Source organism: Rhincodon typus, chromosome 8 (assembly GCF_021869965.1).
Source record: "Rhincodon typus isolate 14 chromosome 8, sRhiTyp1.1, whole genome shotgun sequence".
Lineage (NCBI taxonomy): Eukaryota > Metazoa > Chordata > Chondrichthyes > Orectolobiformes > Rhincodontidae > Rhincodon > Rhincodon typus.
The window spans coordinates 74,375,300-74,402,526 of record NC_063339.1 but is presented as its reverse complement, the minus strand read 5'-3'; the positions used below and the strand labels follow the sequence as shown (position 1 = coordinate 74,402,526).

Here is a 27,227-nt window from a genome sequence, read left to right as displayed (position 1 = left end):
ACACTAACGATCCGGTGAGAGAGATCCTTTTTTCCCTTAATCTCTGCTGTAAAAGGGAAACCTCTTCTTCTTAAACTGTGCCTGCTACTTCTAGTCTCCCCTATAAGAGCCAATATCCTCCTCCTGATACTTAATGGTAGCAAGTCACCTCAGGATCTTAGATGTTTCAATACTATCTCCCCTCATTTTCCTAAACTACAACAGACATACGCCCAGTGTGTTTAACTTATCTTGACAAGATAAGCCTCCATCCCTGGGATGAGTCACGTGAGCCTTCTTTGAACTGCTTCCAGTGCAATTATACCCTTTTCTTAAATAACAGGGAATGCAATTAAGGTAAGCAGGGGGGAGGGGGGTTCAAAGGAGATGTGAGGAGCAAGTTTTTTTTACATGGAGAGTGGTAGGAGCGTGGAACGTGCTGCCAGGGGTGGTGGTGGAGGCAGATAGGATAGGGGCGTTTAAGGGGCATTTAGATAAGCACATGAACAAGCAAGCAATGGAGGGATATGGACCGGGGCAAGCAGAAGGGATTAGTTTAATTTGGCATTTAATTTGACAACACCATGGGCCAAAGGCCTGCTCCGATTTTGTACTGTTCTATGTTCTGAGGAGATCAAAACTGTACATAGTACACCAGATGAGGTCTCACTAAAGCCCTGCACAGCTGCAGTGAAACTTCTTTACATTTATATTGCATCTCCCTTGTGATAAACACCATCATTTCATATGCCTTCCTAATTCCTTGCCTAACTTCCTTTGTTTCCTTTGTACTGGGACACCCAGATCCCTCTGTAGTGTAGAGTTCTTAAATCTCTCTCCGTTCAAACAATGCGCTGCTTTTGCTAGCTTTCCTTCCAAAGTGGACGAGTTCACAGTTTCAAACATTACACTCCATCTGCCTAACTTTTACCCACTCACCTAGCCAATCTATATTTATTTGCAGGCTCTTTATGTCATCTTCACAATTTACTTTCCTACCTATTTTTGTGTCAACATCACATTTAGTTACTGTCCCTTCATCCAAGTCGTTTATATAAATTGTAAATACTTGAGAGATCAGCGCTGATCCCTGTGGCAAACACTAGTTATGCATCACCGATCCAAAAGTGCCTCATTTATCCCTAATCGCTGCTAACAATCCATGATTTTATGCTTTCCCTACAATATGAGCTCTTATTTTGTGTAATAATTTCTGAGCTGGCAGCTTGCCAAACATCTTTTGGAAATCCAAGTGCCCCACATTTACAGGCTCTTGGAGTCTTTTTGTCTCCCTGAAATGTTTCTTTGCTCAGTGTTGTGAAATTAAATGTCCTTAAATGTCTATCTCTGCATCTCTACTGACCGACCAATAACCTATTTTCCCAATTCACTTTAGGTAACACTGTCTTCGTAACTTCAATTGGTTGCCTTTTACAAAATGTAAAATGCTAGTCTTGGAGCCATTCTTCTCTCCCTCAAACTGCATGTGATATCCAATCATGTGTATTAATTGCTGTCTAGAGGCTCCTTTACTATGAGGTAATTACTTAAACTTGCCTCATTATGCACAGCCGGGTCTAAAGTAACCTGCTCCCTGGTCGGCTGTAGAGGGTGTTGCTTTAAGAAATTGTCCCTTAAACATTCAATAATAAGGTCGTCTTTCAGGCTGCCTTTGCCAATCTGATTTATCCTAGTTACCACTAGATTAAAATCACCCATGATTATTATAGCACCTTTCCTATAAGCTAACCAGAACCTCTTCTTATATAACTGCTCCTCCAGCGTTGTCACAATGAGGAGACTCCCACAATTGACTTCTTACCTTTGCAATTCCCGATCTCCACCCAAACTGATTCTACATCTCGATCCTTAGAACTAAGGTCATCTTTCTCTGTTCCTGGCTATCCGTCCTTCTAGAATGTCAAATCCTCTTGAATATTTGCATCCCAGAACTGGTCCTCTTGCAGCAACATCACTGTAACGGCTATCAGGTAATAATTATTTCTATTTCAGCTGACAATTCATCTATTCTGTTACGAATGCTACACACATTCAGATATAGGGCCTCTCTCTTTATGATTACTGCAAACCTTATCTGATGTCTCACAATTGAGTTATGTAGATTACAGAATGAAAGCTTACTGAAAAGTGTTTCTGTTGCTGTCTTAATGTGATAACTACTTCTGGGTTTTCACACAAGATATTTACACCAAATATACAGTCATACAGAATGGAAACAGACCCTTCAGTCCAACCAGTCTATGTCGACCATAATTCCAAACTAAACTAGTCCCACCTGCCTGCGCTTGGCCCGGATCCCTCCAAACCTTTCTTATTCATGTACTTTTCCAAATGTCTTTTAAATATTGTGTCCATGTCCACCACTTCCTCAGGAAGTTCATTCCACGCGCAAACCAGCCTCTGTGTAAAATATTTGCCCCTCGTGTCTTTTTAAAATCTGTCTCCTCTCCCCTTAAAAATATGCCCCCTAGTCTTGAAATCCCCCACCCTAGGGGAAAAGACACCTGCCATTCTCCTGTCCCCTTATGATTTTATAAATCTCTATAATCTCCTACGCTCCAGTGAAAAATAGTCCTAGCCTATCCAGCCTCTCTTTATAACTCAAACCTTCCATACCCGGCAACATCCTGGTAAATATCTTCTGAGCCCTCTCTAGCTTAATAATACCCTTTCAATAACTGGGCGACCATGTTAGTTATCATTTCTCCAGCAATTTTATTTGGAGGAGGGGTAAGGGGAGAGGGAGGGGATAGTGCAGTGGTAATATCAATGCAATAGTAATCCAGAGCCCCAGTTTAATGTTCTGGGGCATGCGTTTAAATCTACCGTGGCAGATAGTGAAAACTGAATTCAATTAAAAGGGATGAAAGAAAAACCTGGCCAACGGAACCGTGGCAACTGTTGTAAAACTGCCTGCCTGACAGAATTTTAATAAAGAATCTTTCACAGGGATGAGGGCGTCACTGGCTAGGCTAGCGTTTATTGCCCATCCTTAATTGCCCAGAGGGCAGTTAAGAGTCAACCACATTGCTGTGAGTGTGCAGTCACATGTAGGCCAGACCACATGTAAAAGATGATAGTTTTCTTCCCTAGAGGATTTTTTTTTTCCCAACAATCAACAACACTGTCAATTCCAGGTATTTATTGAACTCAAACTCCACCATCCGCCATGGCAGGATTCCAACCCAGGTCCCCAGAACATTACCCGGGTCTCTGGATTAACAGTCTAGCAATAATAGCACTGGGCCATCGCCTTCTCAGATAAATTATTGGCAAGTTACAAGATGTAATCACCCAATGCATTTCTGACCAAGTCAAGGTACTGGATCCTTATACCACAGCGAGAAGTTAAAAAAATCCCATGTCGAAAAATATCAACCCGAAAAAGAATTCAACTGACTCTAAAATAGTGGTATTTGTTTGTAAGACTGTATATGTAAATCCCTGAATTCGTTTGAAGTCACTGTCCTGAGAGAACTAAAGGTATTAGCCGTGTAAAGAGGAGGTGACCTTTTAGGAAGGAAACCAAAACACAAAACAGATTCTAAACAAGGCCTCACACCTAACATGCATTGTCTGACTTAAAATGTCACCTCTTCTTTACATGGATAAAACATTTAGTTCTCTCAGGACAGTGACTTCAAAGGAATTCGGGGATTTACAGACACATATTAATCAATTAAAAACTTCTAACTAATTAAAGATTTAACAGCATCTTAGGTTTGTTTAGTAGATCCTCATCAATGGTGTGAACCGTTGACCTTTTACTTACAAATTCTGTGTCTGATACTACCTCTCTCACTAACAGCTGAAGAAGGACCGAGGCTCTGAAAGCGTATGATTTCAAATAAACCTGTTGGATTATAACCTGGGATAGTAGGAACTGCAGATGCTGGAGAATCCGAGACAACAAGGTGCAGGGCTGGATGAACACAGCAGGCCAAGCAGCATCATAGGAGCAGAGAGGCTGACGTTTCGGGCCTAGTCTAGGCCTGCTGTGTTCATCCAGCCCTGCACCTTGTTGTCTCGGACTATAACCTGGTGTGTGTAAGTTCTGACCTCGTCCAACATCGGCACCTCCAAATCATGTTTATTAGCCAAAACAGTGCCAATCACCCTGTGACGGTCTCACCATAAAGCAGCATCAATCACCTGAAAGCTGTATCACTCCATATCACAGCAAACAGCTAAAAAAACTCCGAAACCCTCAAAGTCAGCACACAGCAGTGGAGACACCAGCTTCCCGGCAATGGGAAAGTCACAAGGATAGAATGAAGCATTCCAGACCAACTCTGTGGTCTAGTCACCAAAAGCAACAGGTATGTTGCCTGATTCCATATTCCTGCAGTTGCACAGATCAGCTTCTCCATGGCAGATGGAGAACAACATCTGAAGCCAAAAGCTGCTCAATCACTGCTCATCATATTGCCTCTCCACATATCTCACACTGCACTCCCCCGAACCCGGCACACAGCCATATTACTAAAGCAAGATTTGCATTTGCGTAGCACTTGCTGCATCCACAGTCCTCCTCAAAGCACTTTGCAGCTATTGGAAGTGCACTCAATTTTGTATTGTCAGCCAATTTTAGGCACAGCGAACTTCCACAAAACAGCAATGATATCATTATCAGACCATCTGCTTTTGGCGAGGCTGAGGGGTTGAAAGATATATGTTGGCCACAGACCAGGGATATGTCGCCTGTACCTCTGCTTCAAAATAGTGCGATGGATCTTTCCCACCCCCAGCGAAAAAGGGCAGACAGGCCTTCATCTTAACACTCTGTCTGAAAGACAGCAGCTCTGACAGTATAACACCACCTCAGCAATTGCACTGTAGCATCAGCCCTGACTGCTGCACTCAGTTTGGTACTTGAACCCAAAACCTTTTAATTCAGAGGAAAGACTGTCATAGCTAGTGAACCACCAATCGACACATTAAACTGGTTTGCAAAAGACATGATGTAATCTGATGGTATTGTGGGGAGACTGCTTCGTATACCATCAACAGTCATCATACTTCAGCTATTGTAAAGCCCTTCATCAAACACACAAATAAAAAACTTGGGTTCAGTCTACAGCAGGAATAATACGCAGCATTTTATGCACATTTATTCCAATATAAATGTTGCTTTGTCTCTCTGGAGTTGCTAACACAGCAAGAAAAAATCATGTTTTGCCAGCATATGGAAATAAATTGCTCACAGCAACCCGCGGAACAAGGCTTGAATAATGCAGATTTATTTGAGGCACTACAGTTCAGGTCAGCTTATGAGACCTATCTCCTCGCTGATACTGGGGACCAGATTACAGAGCCGCCCACCCCCGATTAAAACTACCACCCCTCATTGTAATGAAACCATCTTACCCACCCTCCACCACTTATCCAACTCCTTCTCCTAACTCAAGCAGATTTACAGTGAATACTGTGTTTTTTTACATTCACGGAATGAGGACACCAGCATTTATTACTCATCCCTAATTGTCCAGAGGGCAGTTAAGAGTCAACCACATCGCTGTGGTTCTGGAGTCACATGTAGGCCAGACCAGGTAAGGATGGCAGTTTCCTTCCCTAAAGGACATTAGCGAACCAGATGGGTTTTTCCTGACAATCAACAACGGACTCACAGTCATCATTAGACTCTTAATTCCAGATTTTTATTGAATTCAAATTCCACCGTCTGCCATGGGGGGATTCGAACCTGGGTCCCTAGAACGTTATCTGGGGCTCTGGTTAACAGTCCAGCGATAATATCACTAGGCCATCACCTCCCCAGTGAATTGGGATGGTCTTTTCCCCAGGGTAGGGGAGTTCAAAGCTGGAGGGCATCGGTTTAAGTTGAGGGGGGAAAGATTTGAAAGGGGCCTGAGGGGCAACTTTTTCACACAGATGGTGGTGCGTGTATGGAACGAGCTGCCAGAGGAAGCGTTAGAGACGAGTACAATGACAATATTTTAAAGACTTTTGGGACAGGGATAATGAATAGGGAAGGTTCAGCGGGGTATGGGCCAAAGGCAGCGAGGTGGGACTACTTTAGCTTGGCATGGTCAAGTTGGGACCGAAGGGCCTGCTCCCGTGCTGAGTGACTCAATAACTCTATGTGAGAACGTGCGCGTGTATGTGCAATGAAATGTCTGCCGTGCCACCTGTGTGCCCTGAGTGCAATTGGGTTTATGGTCGCCCTCCCACAACATGCAGTGTAAGGTGCAGCTCTGAACAGCCACCATTTGACTGTCTTCAAACTTGGCACCGGAACCATGGAATCCTGGGAGGTCCCAGTGGTGGCATGTACTTCCACCTGCGACGGGTGAGAGAATAGGATGAGCAGGGCCCCGCGGTGGCCCCACGGTGCGTGAGTCATGAGGAGAGTTGGGGAAGACAGCACAGGAAAACTCATCAAATATGAGATTTAGCCCAATTGGGCATCTACAGCTGGAATCGCAACTTGTTTTGACAAAGCACCTTCAATAAGGTGAAACGCCCCCAAAACAGTTCACGAGAGATACCATCAACAAGATTTGATTTAAAAAAAAAACCGAAAGAACTGCGGATGCTGCGAATCAGGAACAAAAAAAAAACAGAAGCTGCTGGAAAAGCTCAGCAGGTCTGGCACCGTCTGTGAAGGGAAAAGAACAGAGTTAACGTTTCGGGCCCGGTGGCCCTTCCTCAGATTTGATACCCAGAACTAGAGAGAAATATTAAGACGGGTGACCAAAGGTGGCCAGTTTGGTTAAAGAGGTAATCTCACACTGACAAAAGCAGAAGTTGCTGGAAAAGCTCAGCAGGTCTGGCAGCCTCTGTGAAGGGAAAAAAACAGAGTTAACGTTTCGGGTCCAGTGTCCCTTCCATCCACAGTTCTTTCGGTTTTTATCTGACACTGAGGTCAGCTGCTGATGTGGAGGGCAGCTGCATTAAAGGGCGAAGAAGGGTCTAGGCCCGAAACATCAACCTTCCTGCTCCTCTGATGCTGCTTGGTCTGCTGCGTTCATCCAGCTCTACACCTTGTTATCTAAGAATAAAGGGATCTCTGGTTGGTAGACTGTGACAAAACACCCAGTGACCTGTACTGCTGGTTCGGCGCATCACCGTTAACGGCTGCTCATCCACATTTGCTGCTGACACTACACAGTTAGCTGCAAGGATGGGAGAGGTAAATTCACACAGAGATGCCACGAGCGGACACATCGACAAAAAGTTCAAACACCAAAGGGGATCTGAAACGGCGAGTTAGCGCAGTTACAAAAAGTAACGTGAACAAAGGTAAGCGCAGCGTTGGCCTTAATCACAAAGCAGCTGGAATTCAGAAGTGGGGACATTTGCTTCACTGGTAAAGGCCCAGTCAGGAGGACTGTGGTCAGTTTCGAACAGTGACCTTCAGGAAGAACGCGCTGACCTTAGGGTGGTTGGGGGCACCAGGCCGTAGCACTGCCTCACAATGATACTGGGTACTGAGTGGTTGGCTAAATTATGAAAACTGGCTGCACAGATTTCCTTTACATTCCCTTGAATCGGGCTGGGGGGGTAATCCAGTTGAGGTATTTAAAACACGTTAAAGAGATTCAGTTCTGTGAAGGGACACCCACCCATCACTCAGGCGTAGCATCCCACACTCTCTTCACACCACAACAGCCTGGGTATCGAATGCACTGCACCACCACACTACAAGCGGATAGATACCGCGCAAATAAGATTCCCACACCACATCGTCGCTTAGGCCGAGACCACAAAGACACCACAGGGAAGGATTCAGTCAAAACCAGGAGGGCTGATCATTGAAAAGAATTCCGGGTGTGTTCATCCTAATATATAATTGCTTCAGTCGCATTTCAGGAGAATGGGAGCTGTTGGTGCTAATAAAAGTGATTTCCATGACAACCACCTTTATCCTCGTGTTGGAAACGGTAACAAAGGGCAGTATTGGAGAGGCTATTTTTAAAGCATGCACAGAGAGACACCACGCTGGTCAACATTGTGTCCTATAGCTTCTGGAAGTTAGAAATCACAGTCCAGAGTCAAAATGCTGGGCGTTATTGAATGCATTCGTACATAATCCCCATGCAGACAGAAACATTGACAAAGTGGCACGTGGCCGCAGCACAATAGCGAGATGAGGAACCCCCGGGCGTGCATCCTCATTGCAATTAGCTCCTGTTTCTTCAGCAACGTTGCAGCAATCAGAACGGAAACTGACCGGGTAATTTTACCCACCCTTCACACGTGGAGACTGAATCGGGATTGATTGTAAAGAATGCGTACCGCGTCGCTTCCACTCGCTTCAGCTTGCCGCAACATAATCTAATGTTTAATGAGGAGACCGCGGTGACATTAGTCACAAATTCTGCTTGCTGCAATTTGGGTCTTCCTGTCCCAGAATTGTTATGGTACAGAAGGACACCATCTGGCCCATCGCGCCCACACCAGTCCTATGACTGAGTGCCCACCTGGCTTTGTTTCCTTTATTTCTGCCGTTCTTTTTCTCATTCCAGTTTTGGAAACAAGTGTGTAAGCAAGATGGTGCCGGCTACGTCGGTGTGTAAGCAAGATGGTGCCGGCTACGTCGGTGTGTAAGCAAGATGGTGCCGGCTATGTCGGCGTGTAAGCAAGATGGTGCCGGCTACGTCAGTGTGTAAGCATAATGGCGCCAGCTATGTCGGTGTGTAAGCAAGATGGTGCCGGTACGTCGGTGTGTAAGCAAGATGGTGCCGGCTATGTCGGCGTGTAAGCAAGATGGCGCCGGCTACATCAGTGGAAGTGAGTTGGCACCTACGAATGGTGACTTTCATTCCAGCAGTGGCGGTCTGGTGAAGGGGACTCATGCCTGTCCCACCAGGCCCATGGCCCATGACTGAGCATTTAACAAGAAGGGACTGTAAAGTTAGAAACACTTCCTTCGTTTCTCTGCCTTTGTATTTTACATTTTTGGTTCGGTTTTCTGCGTTTTAAGATGGCGCCGGAGGGCAGCAACCCTTCCCGTGGCGTTTTGTAATGAGGACGCACATGACAATAAACAAGTAAATCAAAAAGGTTTCCCACCTATCCCCAAATCCCCGCGCACCATTTCAATCCAAATAATTACCCAGCATCCTCGTGAATGCGTCAAGTTGAACCTGCTTCCACCACACTTCTGCTGCTCCTTGAGAAAATGTCTGTGTAAACAGTACTTACAACCCTCCAGGATTAGCCTAGAGTATCCAGGAATTGCAGTTTAGTGTCCAGGATGCTGCTGTGTGTAACACGGAGTTGATAACCTGAGGGGGAGTACTGAGGGAGTGCAGAACCGTCAGAGGTACTGTCCTCTGGTCCTCTGTCTTTCTGTCTGCCCACTCAGGTCGATGTAGAAAATCTTTTGAGGGGAATCCGGGGTGTTCTCAATAGTGTGTCCGCGCCAATAGTTAACCTTCTGCAACTAAATAATCACTAAAAGGGATAATTTAATAGTTATCATCTTTATGTCTGTGGGAGCTTGCTGTGTATAATTTGGCAGCTGCACTTCCTGCATTCCAATAACTACATTTCAAAAAGCTCATGGTTTGCTGTAAAGATTTAGGGGAAGACAGTAGTGTAGTGGTAAGGAGTCATGACCACAAGTCAGAACCCCAAAGTTACTGTGGATATTTTTAGCCCTTAATTCCAAATTGTGTTTTCTACAAGAGTGACAATGCTATATACATAAATTAAGTGACTGTCTATAGAAAGAAAGAGCGAGAGAGAGAGAAAGAGAGAGAGAGACAGAGTGAGAGAGAAAGAGAGAGAGAGATAGTGAGAGAGAGAGAGTGAGCAAGAGAGAAAGAGAGTGAGCAAGAGAGAGAGAGAGAGTGAGAGAGAGAGAGTGAGAAAGAGAGAGAGAGATAGAGTGAGAGAAAGAGAGAGAGATAGAGAGAGAGAGATAGAGAGAGTGAGAGAGAGAGAGTGAGAGAGAGAGAGAGAGAGAGAGAGCGACAAGGCTCGTGAAACTGGTTCCTTTTTGAAATATAAGTTCATTCGGGGAGAAGAGTATCCAACAAGAGAAGGCACTCGTTTTTAACTTAACCCCGTTGTGGCCAACCAGGGGCTGAGAGAAAAAGGGGAGCAGTTCACTACCTCCCACCGCACCCCCGCCCCCACCCATCCCACTCCCCGACCTGGGAATCTGAAAATTCGGAGCCTTTGTGTGGGACGATGACAAACTGGGGAACCTGACCCGAGGGAACCTGGGTGTTACAAATATCACTGCACTATTAACCCGGAGGTCCAGGATATGGACTCAAATCCCATCACGTCAAACTGGTAGAGTTTTAAACTGGATTAATAATCCTGGTTTGAAGGCAAGTCTCTCTAATGGGGACCACTAATTGTTAATTTAAAACAACCCATCTGGTTCGCTAATGTCCTTTAGGGAAGGAAGACTGCTGTCCTTACCCGGCCTGGGCCTACGCGTGACTCCAGACCCACAGCGATGTGGTTGATTCGTAACTACCCTCTGAAGTGGCCCACCGAGCAGTGTACCTGCTCCAAGGTTCCACATACGCCAATCGGCACACCAACGCACTGTGCTTGTGGTTTTGGACGTTGGTGCTCGGACCACCAAGAAAAACACAACTGTAGGCATTACTGCTGGCAATCCACTCAGTTCAAGGGCAATTAGCGATGCGCAACAAATGCTGTCCTCGACGGTGATCCCGATATCCCACAAAAAGAGCAACTTGAAAACGAGCGGTCTGGGATGTCACAAAGGGTGCTATATAAATGCAAATCTTTCTTTCATTCCCCCAGCCCTGAGCTAATTATGACAATGACATCGCCTCCATCTTCCTATCTGCTACTTGCCAGTGAAGTAATGATTAATGCTTCAAAAACCCCTAACGTGCAATACAGGAAATGATTAATGGTGAACAAATGCCACAGAAATCAGAAATCCTAATAAGGCCAGAGAGAGAGACAGAGAGAGAAAGTCAACAAGGGCTAGAATTACCAACTAAGTGGCCCACTCCTGTGTGGTTGTTGGGTGGAGGAAATAAAACAAGAGTGCACGAGAGTGAGAGAGATGGAGAAAGGCATCCAGCAACAACAACTTGCATCACAGCAGCAACTCTCGCCGCCCAAAACGCTCCACGGCCAGCCGAGTGAGGTTACTGTTGCTATGGAGGAAAAGCTCGGCAGCCATTTTGCTCCAGAATGGCCCGCACCCGCAAGCGGCCAGGTGCCTCAGTGTAAAACCGTACTCTCAAAATGGCTGCCGTGTGCAAACTGACTGCTCCTCTGCCAACTAAAGTTACAACATGAGTTTATAGCGAGCAACTGCCAAAAATATTCCTGGCAAGCTGGGCTTAAAGAGACGCGAGGTGCGAATTGTGCGGGCCTCTGAGGGAGAGCACTGAAGACATTTAGCTGCAAATTAGAGGAAATAATATTTTTGGCTAGGACACGAGGGGTGTGAGACATGATGCGGTCGGTGTAACAAGCTCAGGAAGAGTGACTAGCTCCAGTTCCATGAACCTCCCTGAGCTCTTCGTTCCTGGGGGGTTCTCTCACCTGATGTCTGGCTCTGTTTAGCTGATAGGGATTAATTGTTATGATTAATCAGCAACTGCATCTCACCGTATTTACAGGAAAGCAGAGAGTCAACCAGACGGGACACAGTCTTTTGCTTCCTTCGTCTGAAAATCCTTAGACCCGTTTTATGGAATTGGTCACACAGACAAGGCCTCATTGCTAATGATGGCCACTCGAACTGCCATCAAAGGCCTAGGGCTGAATCTTTGCTTGGGGTCACAACGCGCCATTACACGAGTTATATAGAATGCGCGGCACAGAAACAGGCCATTCGGCCCCGCTCAAGACTCTCCCCCCCGCCACCCGGCTTTCCCCAGCTAAATCTACCATCAAACCTCGGCGGCACAGCGGCTCAGAGGTTAGCTCTGCCGCCTTGTGGCGGGTTCGATTCCAGCCTCGAGCGACTGTCTGCGTGGGGTTTGCACATTGCCTGCGTGGGTTTCCTCCCACAGTCCAAAGACATGCAGCTTAGGTGGTTTGGCCGTGCTAAAAATTGCCCATAGTGCTCAGGCAAGCCATGGGAAACGTGGGATGACAAGGAGGGTGTGGGTCTTGGTGGGGGGGAATGCTCCTTGGAGGGTCAGTGTGGAGGCGATGGGCCGAATGGCCTGCCTCCACACCGTAGGGATTCTGTAAAGTGCTTGTCTAGTTTGCCCTTCAGTACACTCTGCTTCAACCAGTCCCCAGCGGTCGTGTGTCCTCTCTGAGACAAGAGGTTCCTTCCGGAATTCTCCACTGGTTTTTGCTGGGGAGTGCCTTATTTTGACGGGGCTGCAGCCTCCTGCAGGGAGAAATGTTTCCGCTCCAGCTGCTGAGTCGTTCACTGAGGAGGGCCAACTGGACACTGGGCGGCTGGAGGCCAGAATAGCTGTAGCCTTTCAGCAGCACGGGATGGAGAGCGTTGCCGGGAGATCGGAGTGGGGAGGGGGGGTCGGTAAGTGTGTCCTAGTCCGACAGAACGCTGTCCCGCCTGCTCCCAAGATGTCAAGTCCATGTGCAGGGATTGGAAAATTCCAGAAGGTGCTTGTACCATGGTCTGAAGATGGCGACAGAGTCAACAGGGCTGAGCCCAGGTCTCCCGTCTGCTTTCCTGCCCCTTCTCCTTTCTTTCCTTCTTTATTTACTTTTGCCGTCTTTCCTCTATCTCATTTTTTTCTTTAAAGCCTGAAGAGTGGTGGGCGAAACAGGGGACCTCTGGAAGGAGCCACGCCCCAGGAGGCAGTTCCACACCAGCGAGCGAGGAGCAGGCCCCAGCCGGATCCTCCTGGCCCAGACTCACAGGCCGATCCCTGGCTCCGGGTCAGCGGCTAGGCCCGGGGAGACTGAAGGAGCGCCAGTGTCGGTGAGAGGGACGACGGAGGATCCCTGACGAGCGAGGGCCGGCGGCAGCATGTGGAGGAGGGTCGGATGGGGAACAGGAAGTACAGGACACGCGCATTCCTCCCAGGCCCCGTGGCTACAGTCGGACGCGGTAGTCGCAACTAATCTACCAGCTGCAATTGCATCTGTCCATGACAGTATCGGTAAGAGTGACCATTGCACAGTCCTTGTGGAGACAAAGTCTCGCCTTCACATTGAGAACAATCTCCATCGTGTTGTGTGGCACTATCACCGTGCTAAATGGGACAGACTTCGCACAGATCTAGCAACTCAAGGCTGGGCATCCATGAGGCGCTGTGGGCCATTAACAGCCGCAGAATTGTACTCCAACACAATCTGTAACCTCCTGGCCCTGCATATCCCCCACTCAACCATTACCATCAAGTCAGGGATTCAACGGTGAGTGCAGGAGGGCGTGCCAGAAGAGTACCAGGCATATCAGAAGATGAGGATCAATCTGACGAAGCCACCAAACAGGACTATTGCACACCAAACAGTGAAAGCAGCAAGTGACAGACAGAGCTAAGCGATCCCACAACCAGTGGATCAGATCTAAGCTCTGCAGTCCTGCCACATTCAGTCGTGAATGGTGGTGGACAATTAAACAACTCACTGGAGGAGAAGGCTCCATAAATATCCCCATCCTCAATGATGGAAGAGCCCAGCGCATCAGTGTGAAAGATAAGGCTGAAGCTTTCACAGCAATCTTCAGCCAGAAGGGCCGAGTGGATGATCCATTTTGGCCTCCTCCAGTGGTCTCCAGCATTACAGATACCAGTCTTCAACCAATTCGATTCACTCCACATGATATCAAGAAACAGCTGGAGACACTGGATACTGTAAAGGCTGTGGGCCCTGACAACATCCCAGCAATAGTACTGAAAACTTGTGCTCCAGAACTTGCCACTCCCCTTGCCAAGCTGTTCCAGTACAGTTACAACACTGGTATCTACCCAACAATGTGGAAAATTGCCCAAGTATATCCTGTACACAAAAAGCAGGACAAATCCAACCCGGCCAATTACCGCCCCATCAGTCTCCTCTCGATCATCAGTAAAGTGATGGAAGGTGTCATCAACACTGCTATCAAGCAGCACCTCCTCAGAAATAACCTGCTCAGTGACGCCCAGTTTAGGTTCCTACAGGGTCACTCAGCTCCTGACCTCATTACAGCTTTGGTTCAAACATGGACAAAAGAGCTGAATTCCAGAGGTGAGGTGAGAGTGACAGCCCTTGATATCAAGGCTGCATTCGACCGAGTGTGGCATCAAGGAGCCCTAGCAAAACTGGAATCAATGGGTATCAGGGGGCAAACTCTCTGGTGGTTGGAGTCATACCTGACACATAGGAAGATGGTCCTGGTTGTGAGAGGTCAATCATCTCAGCTCCAGGACATCTCTGCAGGAGTTCCTCAGGGTAGTGTCCTAGGCCCAACCATCTTCAGCTCCTTCATCAATGACCTTCCCTCCATCATAAGGTCAAAAGTGGGGATGTTCGCCGATGATTGCACAATGTTCAGCACTGTTCGTGACTCCTCAGATACTGAATCAGTCCATGTTCACATGCAACAAGATCTGGACAATATCCAGGCTTGGGCTGACAAGTGGCAAGTGACATTCGCACCACACAAATGCCAGGCTATGACCATCACCAATAAGAGACCATCTAACCACCACCTCAGTGACCACCACTGAATCCCCCACAATCAACATCCTGGGGGTTGCCATTAACCAGAAACTGAGCTGGACTCACCACATTGACAGAGTGACTACAAGAGCAGGTCAGAAGCTGGGAATACTGTGGCAAGTAACTCACCTCCTGACTCCTCAAACCCTGTCCACTATCTACAAGGCACAAGTCAGGAGTGTGATGGAATACTCCCCACTTGCCTGGATGAGTGCAGCTCTAACAACACTCAAGAAGTTTGACACCATCCAGGACAAAGCTGCCCACTTGATTGGCACCACATCCACAAGCATCCACTCCCTCCACCACCGACGCTCAGTAGCAGCAGTGTGTACTATCGACAAGATGCAGAAATTCACCAAAGATCCTCAGACAGCACCTTCCAAACCCACGACCACTTCCATCTCGAAGGACAAAGGCAGCAGATATATGGGAACACCACCACCTCCAAGTTCCCCTCCAAGTCACTCACCATCCTGACTTGGAAATATATCGCCATTCCTTCACTGGGTCAAAATCCTGGAATTCCTTCCCTAATTGCATTGTGGGTCAACCCACAACAGGTGGACTGCAGCAGTTCGAGAAGGCAGCTCACCACCACCTTCTCAAGGGGCAACCAGGGAATGGGCAATAAACGCTGGGCCCAGCCAGCGACGCCCACATCCCATGAAATGAATAGAAAAAAGAACTGTGGGAGCAGCGGAGGCCGGTAACCGAGACCCCAGAGCCCGTTTAAATTTAAACCATCACTGAAGTTCAATGCAGCCAAGCAGTTCTGGACGCTGATTTGTCCTCCGTTGAGGGGTCAGGGGTCATGAGAGAGACAGATGAGCTCCATTGCAGTCAAATCTTACTTTATATTCAGGGTATCAAAATGGCGCCAGAGCATGGCGACACCTTGTGCATGCTATGCGATAAAACACCTTTCACCATTTGTTTTATATACACGTGGCAATAAATCTAAATGTACTGGGGACATTTGTTAGACTCATGAACTACCTGCCAACACGGCCTCCACAACCCTCCCCCAGACCACAATCCTCCCTGAATAAAATTGGCCCAAAGGCTGCTAAGTGGGAAACTGAGGGCTCACACGTTCTTCTCCCCCAGGACCGAATAAAATTCTGCTCCGCGTTTGAGTTGAAACCACAAGATGCCTGAAGGGAATGGCCTAGTTGTTTTTGCTAAACCTTACTTCTCGTGCCATCTTGTTGCCTTCTGCAAATGCCAAAGTGGAGTGGTTCTTATGGGGTGACAGTCGTTTGGACCAAGAGGTGCTGTGCGTGAGTGTTCTTTTTTGTATGTGAAAGGCTGTGAACAACAGTAAAGGTAAAAGTTACGCCTCAACCACTCCATCTATCCAAATCCGGGTTATATCTGAGGAGAACTTACCCAGACTACATAAAAGTGAAAACAATATGTTGTTTTATAATAACAATATGTGATAATCCTGTGTCTGAAAAGAGAGATGGGAGCAGAACAAAATCAGAATTTGACACTAGAAGTGAACCACATGATATCAATGCATGACCTGCTTTGGGACCAATGAATTTGTTGTTGAAACCCCAGCGAAACATTTACATAACCGCACTGCGTTTTTATTCGCCAAACTTAAGTGTGTTAAAAAAAGAATTTGTCCAAATGTTTTAACCATGAGGACAGTATCCCTTTAATCTCTTATCACGACCTCCAAACAGCACAGCAGTGACGGCCCCCTTGACATGACCCCTGACCCCTCAACGGAGGACAAATCAGCGTCCAGAACTGCTTGGCTGCATTGAACTTCAGTGATGGTTTAAATTCACAGATCAGAGAAAATCATAAACTGCTCAGTCTGCATTTGCACAGTCCCCAAAATCATTTGAACTCTTTCTGAATTCAGTTTCAATCTTCGGGAAACCACATCCCTCTCAGTTCCTTCCCTGGTCTCTATAAATTGCAAGGCCGTGACTTGCCATTGATCATTGTGGTTCCCCTCAGAATGCACTTCCTCACTTTGTGCTGCCCATGTGTAAAACTCAATGGTTTACGCGCAAACTTTGTGCCAAAGTGATTCAAGAATTAACCCTCAACGCTTTCACCACTTCAACCCTGTGTCTTGGACTCTAAGCTCTGGGTAAGTGACCTTAGCTTCACAGCTCTCAACAACATTACAACGCACTCGGTAATTTCTGTTCAATATTTCAGAACAAGGATTGATGAAGGGGTGAGGCATCAAAGACAAGGGACGTTGCACTTTAATGGAGATTTTATCAGAGTTGGCAGTGGAGACAGGCTTGTGTTAACTTTGGTAGGAAGAACAGACAGAGACAGTGCAAAATAATGCCACCATTCTGAAGGTAGTGCAGAGGGTGCTGATATATCTACACAGGTCATTGAAGATGGCAGGACAGATTGAGAGCACAGTTAATGAGGCATACAGCATCTCATGCTTTATTAATAGGGTTGGAGAGAACAACAGCAAAGAGTTTCTGTTGAAATTGTATAAGGTGCTCGTCTGGCCTCAGCCAGAGGACTGTGTTCAGTTCTAGGAGACAAGTGGGGGGTGAAGGCGCTGGAGAGAGAGCAGAAAAGATTCACAAGAACGGGTTCAGGGAGGAGGAACTTAATAGCTTGGAGAATTTAGGACTGCTTTCCAGTGAGAAGAGACAGGAGATCTGATAGAGGTATTTAAAGTCACGAGGGGTCTGAACAGAATAGGACGGGACAAACTGTTCAAGATCACAAAAAGCGAGCAGAACGTTAAATTGATTGTAAAAAGAACTGGGAAAAGAACATCTTCAAACAGCGAGTGATAAAGGGGAGCAACACACTCTCATGGAACCGTAGAGGGCTACTGCACAGAAAAAGGCTCTTCGGCCCATCGAGTCTGTGCTGGTCAAAAACCACCAAACTATTCTAATCCTGTGTTCCAGTGCTGCGTGAGAGTGAGGTGGGGGGGCAGGTTCAGTCGAAACTTTAAAACGGGGAAAGAGACGGTTATCCGATGAAGAAGGACGTGCCGGGTTATGGAGAGACAATGGGAGAATGACACTGAGTGAACTCCTCAGAGAGCCAGTATGCTGAACGGCATCCGTCTGTGCTATAACCGTGCTGTGATCAGTAAACACTCATTGACATCAGTGTGAAAATGATCAGACAATCTGTGTTTGTGATGTTGACTGAGGGGTATAAATATTGGCTACAACATCAGAGAGAAGTCCCCTGCTCTTATTAAAACTGAGGCTATGGAACCTTTCATATCCAACCAAGATGGCAGACCGAGCCTTGGTTTCAATTTCACGCAGACAGCGCTTCCAAGTCCCCGAGTGCAACACTGGAATGTTAGTCTTAAGATTTCATTCTCACACTACGCAGTGGGTGTAGGTCGGAGGGGAACTTGCAAATGGTGGTGTTCCCACGTATCTGCTGCCCTTGTCCTTCCAGATGGAATCTGTCATGATTTGGAAGGTCGGAGATAGCAAGAACTGCCGATGCTGGAGTCAGAGGTAACACAGTGTGGGGCTGGAGGAACACAGCAGGCCAGGCAGCATCAGAGGAGCAGGAAAGTTGACGCTTCTTCAGAAATGAATTGGAAGGTGCTGTCTCAGAAGCCATTGTGAGTTTCTGCACCCCATCTTGTAGATGGTACACACTGCTGCTACTGAGTGTCGGTGGTGGAGGGAGTGGATGCTTGTGGATATAGCTCTAATCAAGCAAAGATGGGCAAAGAAGTGGCAGATGGAATTCAACCCAGAAAAGTGTGAAGTGATTCATTTTGGAAGGTCAAATTTGAATGCAGAATACAGGGTTAATGGCAGGATTCTCGGCAGTGTGGAGGAACAGAGGGATCTTGGGGTCCACGTCCATAGATCCCTCAAACTTGTGACCCAAGTTGATAAGGTGGTAAAGAAGGCATATGGTGTGTTGGATTTCATTGGCAGGGGAATTGAGTTTAACAGCTGTGAGGTTATGCTGCAGCTCTATAAAACTCTGGTTAGACCACACTTGGAATATTGTGTTCAATTCTGGTCACCTCATTATAGGAAAGATGTGGAAGCTTCAGAGAGGGTGCAGAGGACATTTACCAGGATGCTGCCTGGACTGGAGAGCAGGTCTTATGAGGAAAGGTTGAGGGAGCTAGGGCTTTTTTCATTGGAGTGAAGAAGGGTGAGAGGTGACTTGATAGAGGTGTACAAGATGATGAGAGGCATAGATGGAGTGGATAGTCAGAGACTTTTTCCCAGGGCAGAAATGACTGTTACGAGGGGGCATAAGTTTAAGGTGATTGGAGGAAGGTACAGGGGAGATGTCAGAGGTAGGTTCTTCACACAGAGAGTGGTGGGCGTGCCAGCAGTGGTAGTGGAGTCAGATACTTTAGAGACTTTTAAGCAATTCTTGGATAGGCACACGGAGGATAGTAAAATGTAGGGTACGCAGGGGAGATTGATCTTAGTGGGATAATAGGTCGGCACAACATCGTGGGCCGAAGGGCCTGTACTGTTCGATGTTTTATGTTCAAGCGGGCTGCTTTGTTCTGGATAGTGTGAAGCTTCTTGACTGTTGTTGGGGCTGCACTCATCCAGGCAAGTGGGGAGTATTCCATCACACTCCTGACTTGTGCCTTATAGATGGCAGACAGGCTTTGAGGAGTCAGGAGATGAGTTAATCACTATAGGATTCCTGACCTCATAGACTCATAAGATCCCTACGACATGGAAGCAGGCCATTTGGCCCATCAAGTCCACACCAACCCTCCAAAGAGCATCCCACTGAGACCAACTCCCTCACCTTGTCCCTGCATTTCCCATGGCCAATCTACCTAACCTGCACACCTTTAGACTGTGGGAGGAAACCAGAGCACCTGGAGGAAACACACACAGACACAGGGAGAATGTGCAAACTCCACACAGACAGTCGCCTGAGGGGGGGAATCAAACCCGGGTCCCTGGTGCTGTGAGGCAGCAGTGCTAACCACTGAGCCACCGTGCCGACCAGTTCCTGCTGCCTCAGTATTTATACAGCTACTCCTGTTTTGCTTCTAGTCAATGGTCCTCCAGGAGGTGGGAGCTGTTGGCCTTCTACAAGTGGTAAAGTGAAGTGGCCCCCATCATGGGGGTGGTTAATCACTTGCAAGGCCAGCAGGATGAGGATAGTTCAAATTGGCCGCACGGGCCAAATCAAAGCACAGCACTCAACCTTATACTTGTAGACCTCTCATATTTCACTAAAATAAAATCAATGGGAACAACATTTCTTTTGCCCTGCAGTGAACACAACTAACTGCACACTGTTTGGCTCTGTCCAGCTAAAAGGCCAAAAATCCCATTTTGTTCTGGACAATTCAATGGTGAGTGCAGAAGGGCACATGCCAGGAGCGGCACCAGGCATATCTGAAGATAAGGTATCAACCTGGTGAAGCCACCGAACAGGACTACTTGCACACCAAACAGTGAAAGCAGCAAGTGATAGACAGAGCTGAGCGATCCCACGACCAATGGATCAGATCTAAGCTCTGCAGTCCTGCCACATCCAGTCATGAATGGTGGTGGACAATTAAACAACTCACTGGAGGAGGCTCCACAAATATCCCCATCCTCAACGATGGAAGAGCCCAGCACATCAGTGTAAAAGATAAGGCTGCAGTATTCGCAGCAACCTTCAGCCAGAAGTGCCGAGTGGATGATCCATCCCGGCCTCCTCCAGTGGTCCCCAGCATTACAGATACCAGTCTTCAGCCAATTCAATTCACTCCACATGATATCAAGAAACGTTTGGAGACACTGGATACTGCAAAGGCTGTGGGCCCTGACAACATTCCAGCAATAGTACTGAAGACTTGTGCTCCAGAACTTGCCGCACCCCTTGCCAAGCTGTTCCAGTACAGTTACAACACTGGTATCTACCCGACAATGTGGAAAATTGCCCGAGTATGTCCAGTACACAAAACGCAGGACAAATCCAACCTGGCCCATTATCGCAAACAAAAACAGAAATCACTGGCAAAGCTCAGCATGTCTGTAAGCATCTGTGCACCTGAATCTTAGAATCTTATTCTAAGTTAATGTGAATGGCGCCATGTGTGTACGGCAAAGGTACACACTTTTCAATGTACTTTTACGCTGAATACACATGACAATAAATGATTCAATTCAGATGCTGCCAGACCCGCTGAGCTTTTCCAGCAACTTCTGTTTTTGTTTCTGATTTTCAGCACCTGCAGTTTTTCTGGCCTACTCTCGATCATCCGTAATGTGCTGGAAGGTGTCAGCAACAGTGCTAGCAAGCAGCACCCGCTTGCAAATAGTCCCGGACTCAACAGTGTCCAGGATTGCAGTTTCCAAAGCACTACCGCACCTATTCCTACTCTCAACAGCAACTGTAAGTACAGGCCCACATACACAGATAGAGGGTCCTAAAGTGTCACAAATGGGTGCCTCAAAGAACATACCAAATTGTGGAGCAATGGCATATCATCTCAATTGCTCCATTATAAACACAGCTTTCACCAGAGCCTTCCTCCTGACATCTGAGACATAAACAGAGAGAAAGGTGCGAGCGCGTCCACATAGGTTCAGTGTAAAGCCTGCTTTCAATTATTCACCAATTTCCATTTGTCAATGGCTACCTTGAAGCCTTTAATACAGCTCATTATACCACTGACTAGCCCTTCCCCCATCCCCATCAGCTCCAGCAATGTAGCCTGGAATTATATTTTACCTCATTGTCACTGATTCTTACACACACACAGACACACACACACTCACACACTCACACTCACTCACACTCAAAAGCAGACACACTAACTCTCTCTCTCTCACACACACACGCGGTGACACACATACAGAGAGACAAGTAAAAACACACACACAGTGACACATGCACACAGTGTCAAATACATGTACGCAGACTAACACACATGGTGACAGACACACATGGTGACATACACGAACATACACAGAGAGAGACGCACATGCACAGAGGCAGACACACACACTGGCGTACACAGATAGACACTTATGCAATGGAGACAGACACACATAAATAAACACACACAGACCAGAGACAAATACACACAGACATACACGTACGCACAGAGACAAGTAGATAACTGAATTCATTTCTACTCTTTCCTAGTTAAAGAAGCTATACCTTGAGAATTCCTTATCTTCCTGATTAAAAATAAACTGCCGTGTAGTTACACAAGAAATGAAAACATACTTCAGTTTAATTTTGACAAAATTGAAGGCAACCTCTTTTGACTTGTGGACATATCTATGAAGGTTTAAGGTCCACTTACTTCCTTCACTAGCACAAACTGAATTTTTTTTATATCCAAATCAGATTGCAGTAGAATATTCAATAAAAACTATGGGAACAAATGTTTTTGTGACAGGAGAGGCCTGGTTTTTTCAGAATCTTTTAAACAACTTCAATGGATCTGCAATTCTTGGGGTTGGGCTGAAGACTGTCACATCAGGATTCTACTTTCAAAATAAAGTTTGATGGCAGAAATGGCCAAAGCCTACACCAGCCTCCTTTTGCTTCCTTAGTCAGTCTGACTTGTCTCTTTGCTACCTGCAAGACTCAGTTGGTGGGGTGGGACATGCACAGGGTGACGTGTTCGGGTATGTTCCCTCTCTCATACCTGAGCTGCCAAGACACATCAATATCAGCATTCACACTGGTACGTTAACGCAATAACTTTTATAGGAGCCTCAGGTCACTAGCACTTAGCAAACCAAACCTTTCAGCATTTGATTACCTAAACACATTCATGTATAAATAGCTTAAAGTTGACACATGATGGTAAAATACCGGTTGGAATTGTCGGGTATTTTAAAGACAATGGGATTCTGTGAGCCCATGCCCACTCACTTACCCAGAGGGGTAAGCTACAAGCCCAGTCTTCAGGTCACATGCAAGTCCGCTGCTTCCAGAGACTGTGATGCCCAGCACCTTCTCCAAGGTCACCTACAGGAAGATGAACACAAGCTGTTACCACAGGTTACCGAGAGTCGGAGGATTTGCCTTCAGTCAATGGGACATGGGCATCCAATCCATCGATCCCCAACCCTGATCCCCATGTGGCACTTAGAGGGCTGCACTTTGTATGGGGCATCTCACGCAGCTTGCCCATCTTACTTGTGCCGAAGAAGAGATCAACTGGAGAGAGAGAAAAAAATTAAATCACGGTGCGCTCACTTTGGATTGATGTTGGCAAGACTCTGTAAACACCAGCTCATGCCAATTTCCAATATCTTAACTCATACCCATTCACCTGTCTTCGCTGCATTGGCAGCCTGCCCACGGCTCACTGGATTTTAAAAATTTCACCGATGGATCAAGTCAGGCCAGGGCCTAGCCAGCTCCCTATCAGCTGTAAATCCCCCAGGACTCTGCAGCCTTCTTGCGCATCCCTGATTTCCATCACAGTGTTTTCAGTTGTCTCAGCCCTAACTCTAAAGAAATTCCTGCCCTAACACTCTCCACCTTGCGTTATGTTATGACACATTGCTATTCAGAACCATGTCAGCAGAAACATGAGAAAACATGCCCTAAAGGCATAACCACAGAGTGGCTGGTCATGTATCATTTCCAAAATTGATGAGTCAGAAGAAGGTACACACTATAGATAAAGGGGAACACGTGGATGTACCATACTTGGATTTCCCGAAGGCATTCGCTAATCTGTCACATAAAAGATTATTGTGGAAAATAAAGACTTAAGGCATAAGGAGTAACATATTGACGCGGATAGAATGTAGGCGAGTTAACAGGAAACAGACAGGAGGCATAAATGGGTATTTTTCTGATTAGCAAGATGTGCGGAGTGGTGCAGTACAGAGATCAATCTTGGATGAAGAAACCCTAAGATATGGAGATTACAGAGCTCTGAGCTGCAGAGGGATCTGGGTAGCCTGGTGCACGAGTCCCAAAAGGTTAGCATGCAGGTATGGCGAGTAGTTAAGAAAACAAGTGGAATGTCCTGATTTATTGTGAGGGGAATTGAATGCAAGAGTAGGGAGGACATATTTCAGTTATACAGGGCATTGGTGTGACTGTGAGGGGCATTGGATGCCTTACTTAAGAACGGATGTAAATGCATTGGTCAAAGTTCAAAGGTTTACCAAACTAATCCCTGGAATGGGCAGGTTGTGTGATGAGGAATGGAAGGACAGACTACACCTGTATCTGCTGGAGTTTAGAGCAGTAAAAGGCAACTTGGTTGAAATCTGCAAGATCTTAAGGGGTCTTGACAGCTGAACGAGGACGTTTCCTCTTGTAGGAAAATCTAGAACAACTTTAAACACAATTTAAAAGCAAAGGGCTACCCATTGATAATGAAGATCAAAAGAAAAACTTGCTCAGAGGGTCACGAATCTTTGTAACTCTGAGCAGCAGAGTCTTTGAATTTGATGTGAAGGCTAAGGAGTGAAAAGTTATCGGGGCTAAGTGGAATGGGGAGTTGAGTTTACAATCAGATCAGCCATGATCTTAAAGAATGCCAGAGCAGCATCGATGGGCCAAAAGGCATTCTCCGGCTCCTAATCTGTACGCTTCACATAAGACCTTCTCGCGAGAGACAAAGGGAACAAATCCTGCTCGCCACACATATTCCAACCAGACACATACCGCGCACAAGGAGAAAATGACCAGCCACCGTGCGACACGTAGTGAGAGCAGTATGTTTCACAAAATTAGGGTCTTGGGGGCTTTAGTCACATCGCCATTCAAAGGTGACCAATCCACTGAGGGTAATGAAAGCGGCTCACATGCAGGTTGAGTGGCGAGTAGGCCTCCTTTAGGAACAGCGTTGCTGGCAATAGCAGCTAGTACCGTCAACATGGCAAACACAGTTCACTGAGCTTGCACTCCCTGCTACACATCAGGGGGGAAGTGTAGCAATCTCACGGCACTGGGCAAGTGACACTCAATCAGCACGGCCCTCCGGGATCTTTTAGATGTGTCATTCACTAGTGGTGGCACGAGACAGAAGCTACATGGCCAGTACAATGCACTTCTTGCACAGAAAACTGTGCTATGTAGCCCAGACTTCAATCCCCTGCACCCCCAACAAACCCCCCTCCCAGCCCCCGCCCAAAACTACTCAGGCTCACACACATAACCTGGGCAGGCTGTCAAAACCGAGGAAACAGTTCATTGCCTTTGGGGGACAGTGGGAGATCACTGGAAAAGAGGGAAATGAACACAGGGCAACACGTCGCACGGGAAGCATTTTTTTAAAAAAAGTGCCATTGCACCGCAGTGTCTCATGCCAAAGTCAGTCTGTTCTGTAGTATCCTCATTGTCGAGATACAGGAAGTCTGGACTTGACCATTTCACTGACAGAGGGGGACATGGTGGCCCAGGTGAATGCCCTAAGGACACAGCTCCAAAATCCCCACCACAGCAGCTGGTGGAGTTTAAATTCAACTCATTAATAAACCTGCAGTTGAAAGCAAGGCATGGGAAGCACAAAACTATCACTGGTAATGTCTCTAGAGTAGTAATCCAAAACCTCAGGCTAATGGATCTGGTGGCATGGGGTAAAAATCCCACCGGGATAGGTAGCAAAATCTGAATTTAATAAAATATGGAATTAAAAGCTGGTTGATTGGTGGTCGTTGTCATAAACATCGATCTGGTTCACTCATGCCCTTTAGGGAAGGAAATCTTCCATCCTTACCTGGTCTGGTCTACATGGGACTCCAGACCTACAATGTGGTGGATTCTTAACTGCCCTCTGAAATGGCCAAGAAAGCCACTTGGTCCAAGGGCAGTTAGGGATGGGAAACAAAATGATGTCCTTTCCAGTGACACCCACTTTCCATGAAAGCGTTTTTTAAAAAAATGGATTGAGAAATGAAAACCTCAGCCATTGGTATTTAAAACAGACAAGTTATACATTTTCTGAAACATACACGATGTCCAATGAAACAATGTACCTTCATTTTATGGGTGTTATAAATTGACTGCACATTTAAGGATATTTTGGGACGATGGGCCATTCAGCCACGTGTATATATTTGTATCCTTTCACCGGATGTGAGCACGGAAGGTTTGGAGACAGTTTGCCAGAAAATGCAACTGATAGTACATCCAAACCATAAAGAGCTGACAAAATGCACAAGTCAGGAGTGTGATGGAATACTCCCCACTTGCCTGGATGAGTGCAGCTCCAACAATACTCAAGAATCTCGACACCATCCAGGACAGAGCAACCCGCTTGATTTGCACTATATCCACAAGCATCCATGCCCTCCACCACCAACGCACTGTGTACTATCTACAAGATGCACTGCAATTAATTACCAAACCTCCTTCAACAGCACAATCTAAAACTGCATCTAGAATGACAAATGCATGAGAACGCCACTGCCTGCAAGTTCCCCTCCAAACTACACACCGCCCTGACGTGGACTATTACCTGTACTCCTTCTGTGTTGCTGGGTCCAAATCCTGGAACTCCCTTCCTAACAAATTTGTAGACGTCCCCAAAACCCAAAGATCATGGACGTTCAAGAAGGCAACTCACCACCACCTTTTCCAGATAACCTAGGGATGGGTAACAAATGCTGACCCAGCCAATGACTCCCACGCCCTGTGAAGGAATTTAAAAAATACACATCCACACTCAGAACACCGGACACAATTTTCACGTGCACCAGGAACAATGGACCAACAACACAGTCTGTGTCTCGGTAAGGAATGACAAACTCTCAACCCAGTGTCTAAGTTCACCTAAGCTGCAAGTTAGCTCCAATATAATATTCCAATATAAGAGGGCGTTCAGCCTGTAGTGCTGCAGATAACATCACAGTGCCTCGTGCAAATCGGGTCAAATTAGCGAGAGGAATTGGATAAAACAGGAAGACAGGGATGTGCTATGGAGATGAGATTTCTTTCCTCTTTCAGGGGGTCGTGAATACGGAATGTTCTTCTCCAGACAGAGGTGGGGGCAGTGTCGTGGAATAACTTTAAGGCAGGGTCAGATTGATTCCTGACAGACAAGGCACTGGAAGGGGCGGGCAGGCAGGAATGTGGAGCTGAGGCCACAACCGGATGAGTTGTGATCTTATCAGATGGCGGAAGAGGCTCAAGGGGGCTGAATGGCCTATACCCACTCCTGTTTCACACGTTTCTTGCGTCGGGATTGGTGCCCCTCAGCACACCCAGCCCATGGGAGGATACTTCATTAGCGAGGGGCATTGACTGGGTACCTACCACAGGGAATTGGCACTGAGGTGAATAGCATAGATCCATCCTGTGGAGAGTGAGAAACGCACAAGACGGGAGGATGGAGCAGAAACATTTGTGGAAAGAAAAACCAAAAGAACTGCGGATGCTGTAAATCAGGAAAAAAAACAAAGTTGCTGGAAAAGCTCAGCAGGTCTGGCAGCATCTGTGGAGAAGAAAACAGAGTTAACGTTTCGGGTCTGGTGACCCTTCCTCAGAACCTTTGTGGAACCCTTTGTGGAAAGGGTCTGACGAAGAGGGAGATGTCTGTGGGAATCATGAACACAGGCATGAAGCAACAAGAATGGACAGTTCCTGTGCTGTAAACACTTTGTAAAATTGCTACTCGGCCATCCCTGGGACTGGAACTGAGCAGGCCCCCACTGTACTAATCCCGACCTTTATTATTG

General features: G+C 46.8%; 1 protein-coding gene across 1 annotated transcript in view; it reads right to left on the bottom strand.

Annotated features, from left to right (window-relative positions):
- mapkbp1 (mitogen-activated protein kinase binding protein 1) overlaps positions 1-27,227 on the bottom strand; it is a 165,482-nt gene that overhangs the window by 129,596 nt on the left and 8,659 nt on the right. The window contains exon 2 of the mRNA XM_048600305.1: positions 22,460-22,551. Coding sequence (XP_048456262.1) covers positions 22,460-22,551 — 92 coding nt within the window. The remainder of the gene's footprint in view (positions 1-22,459; positions 22,552-27,227) is intronic.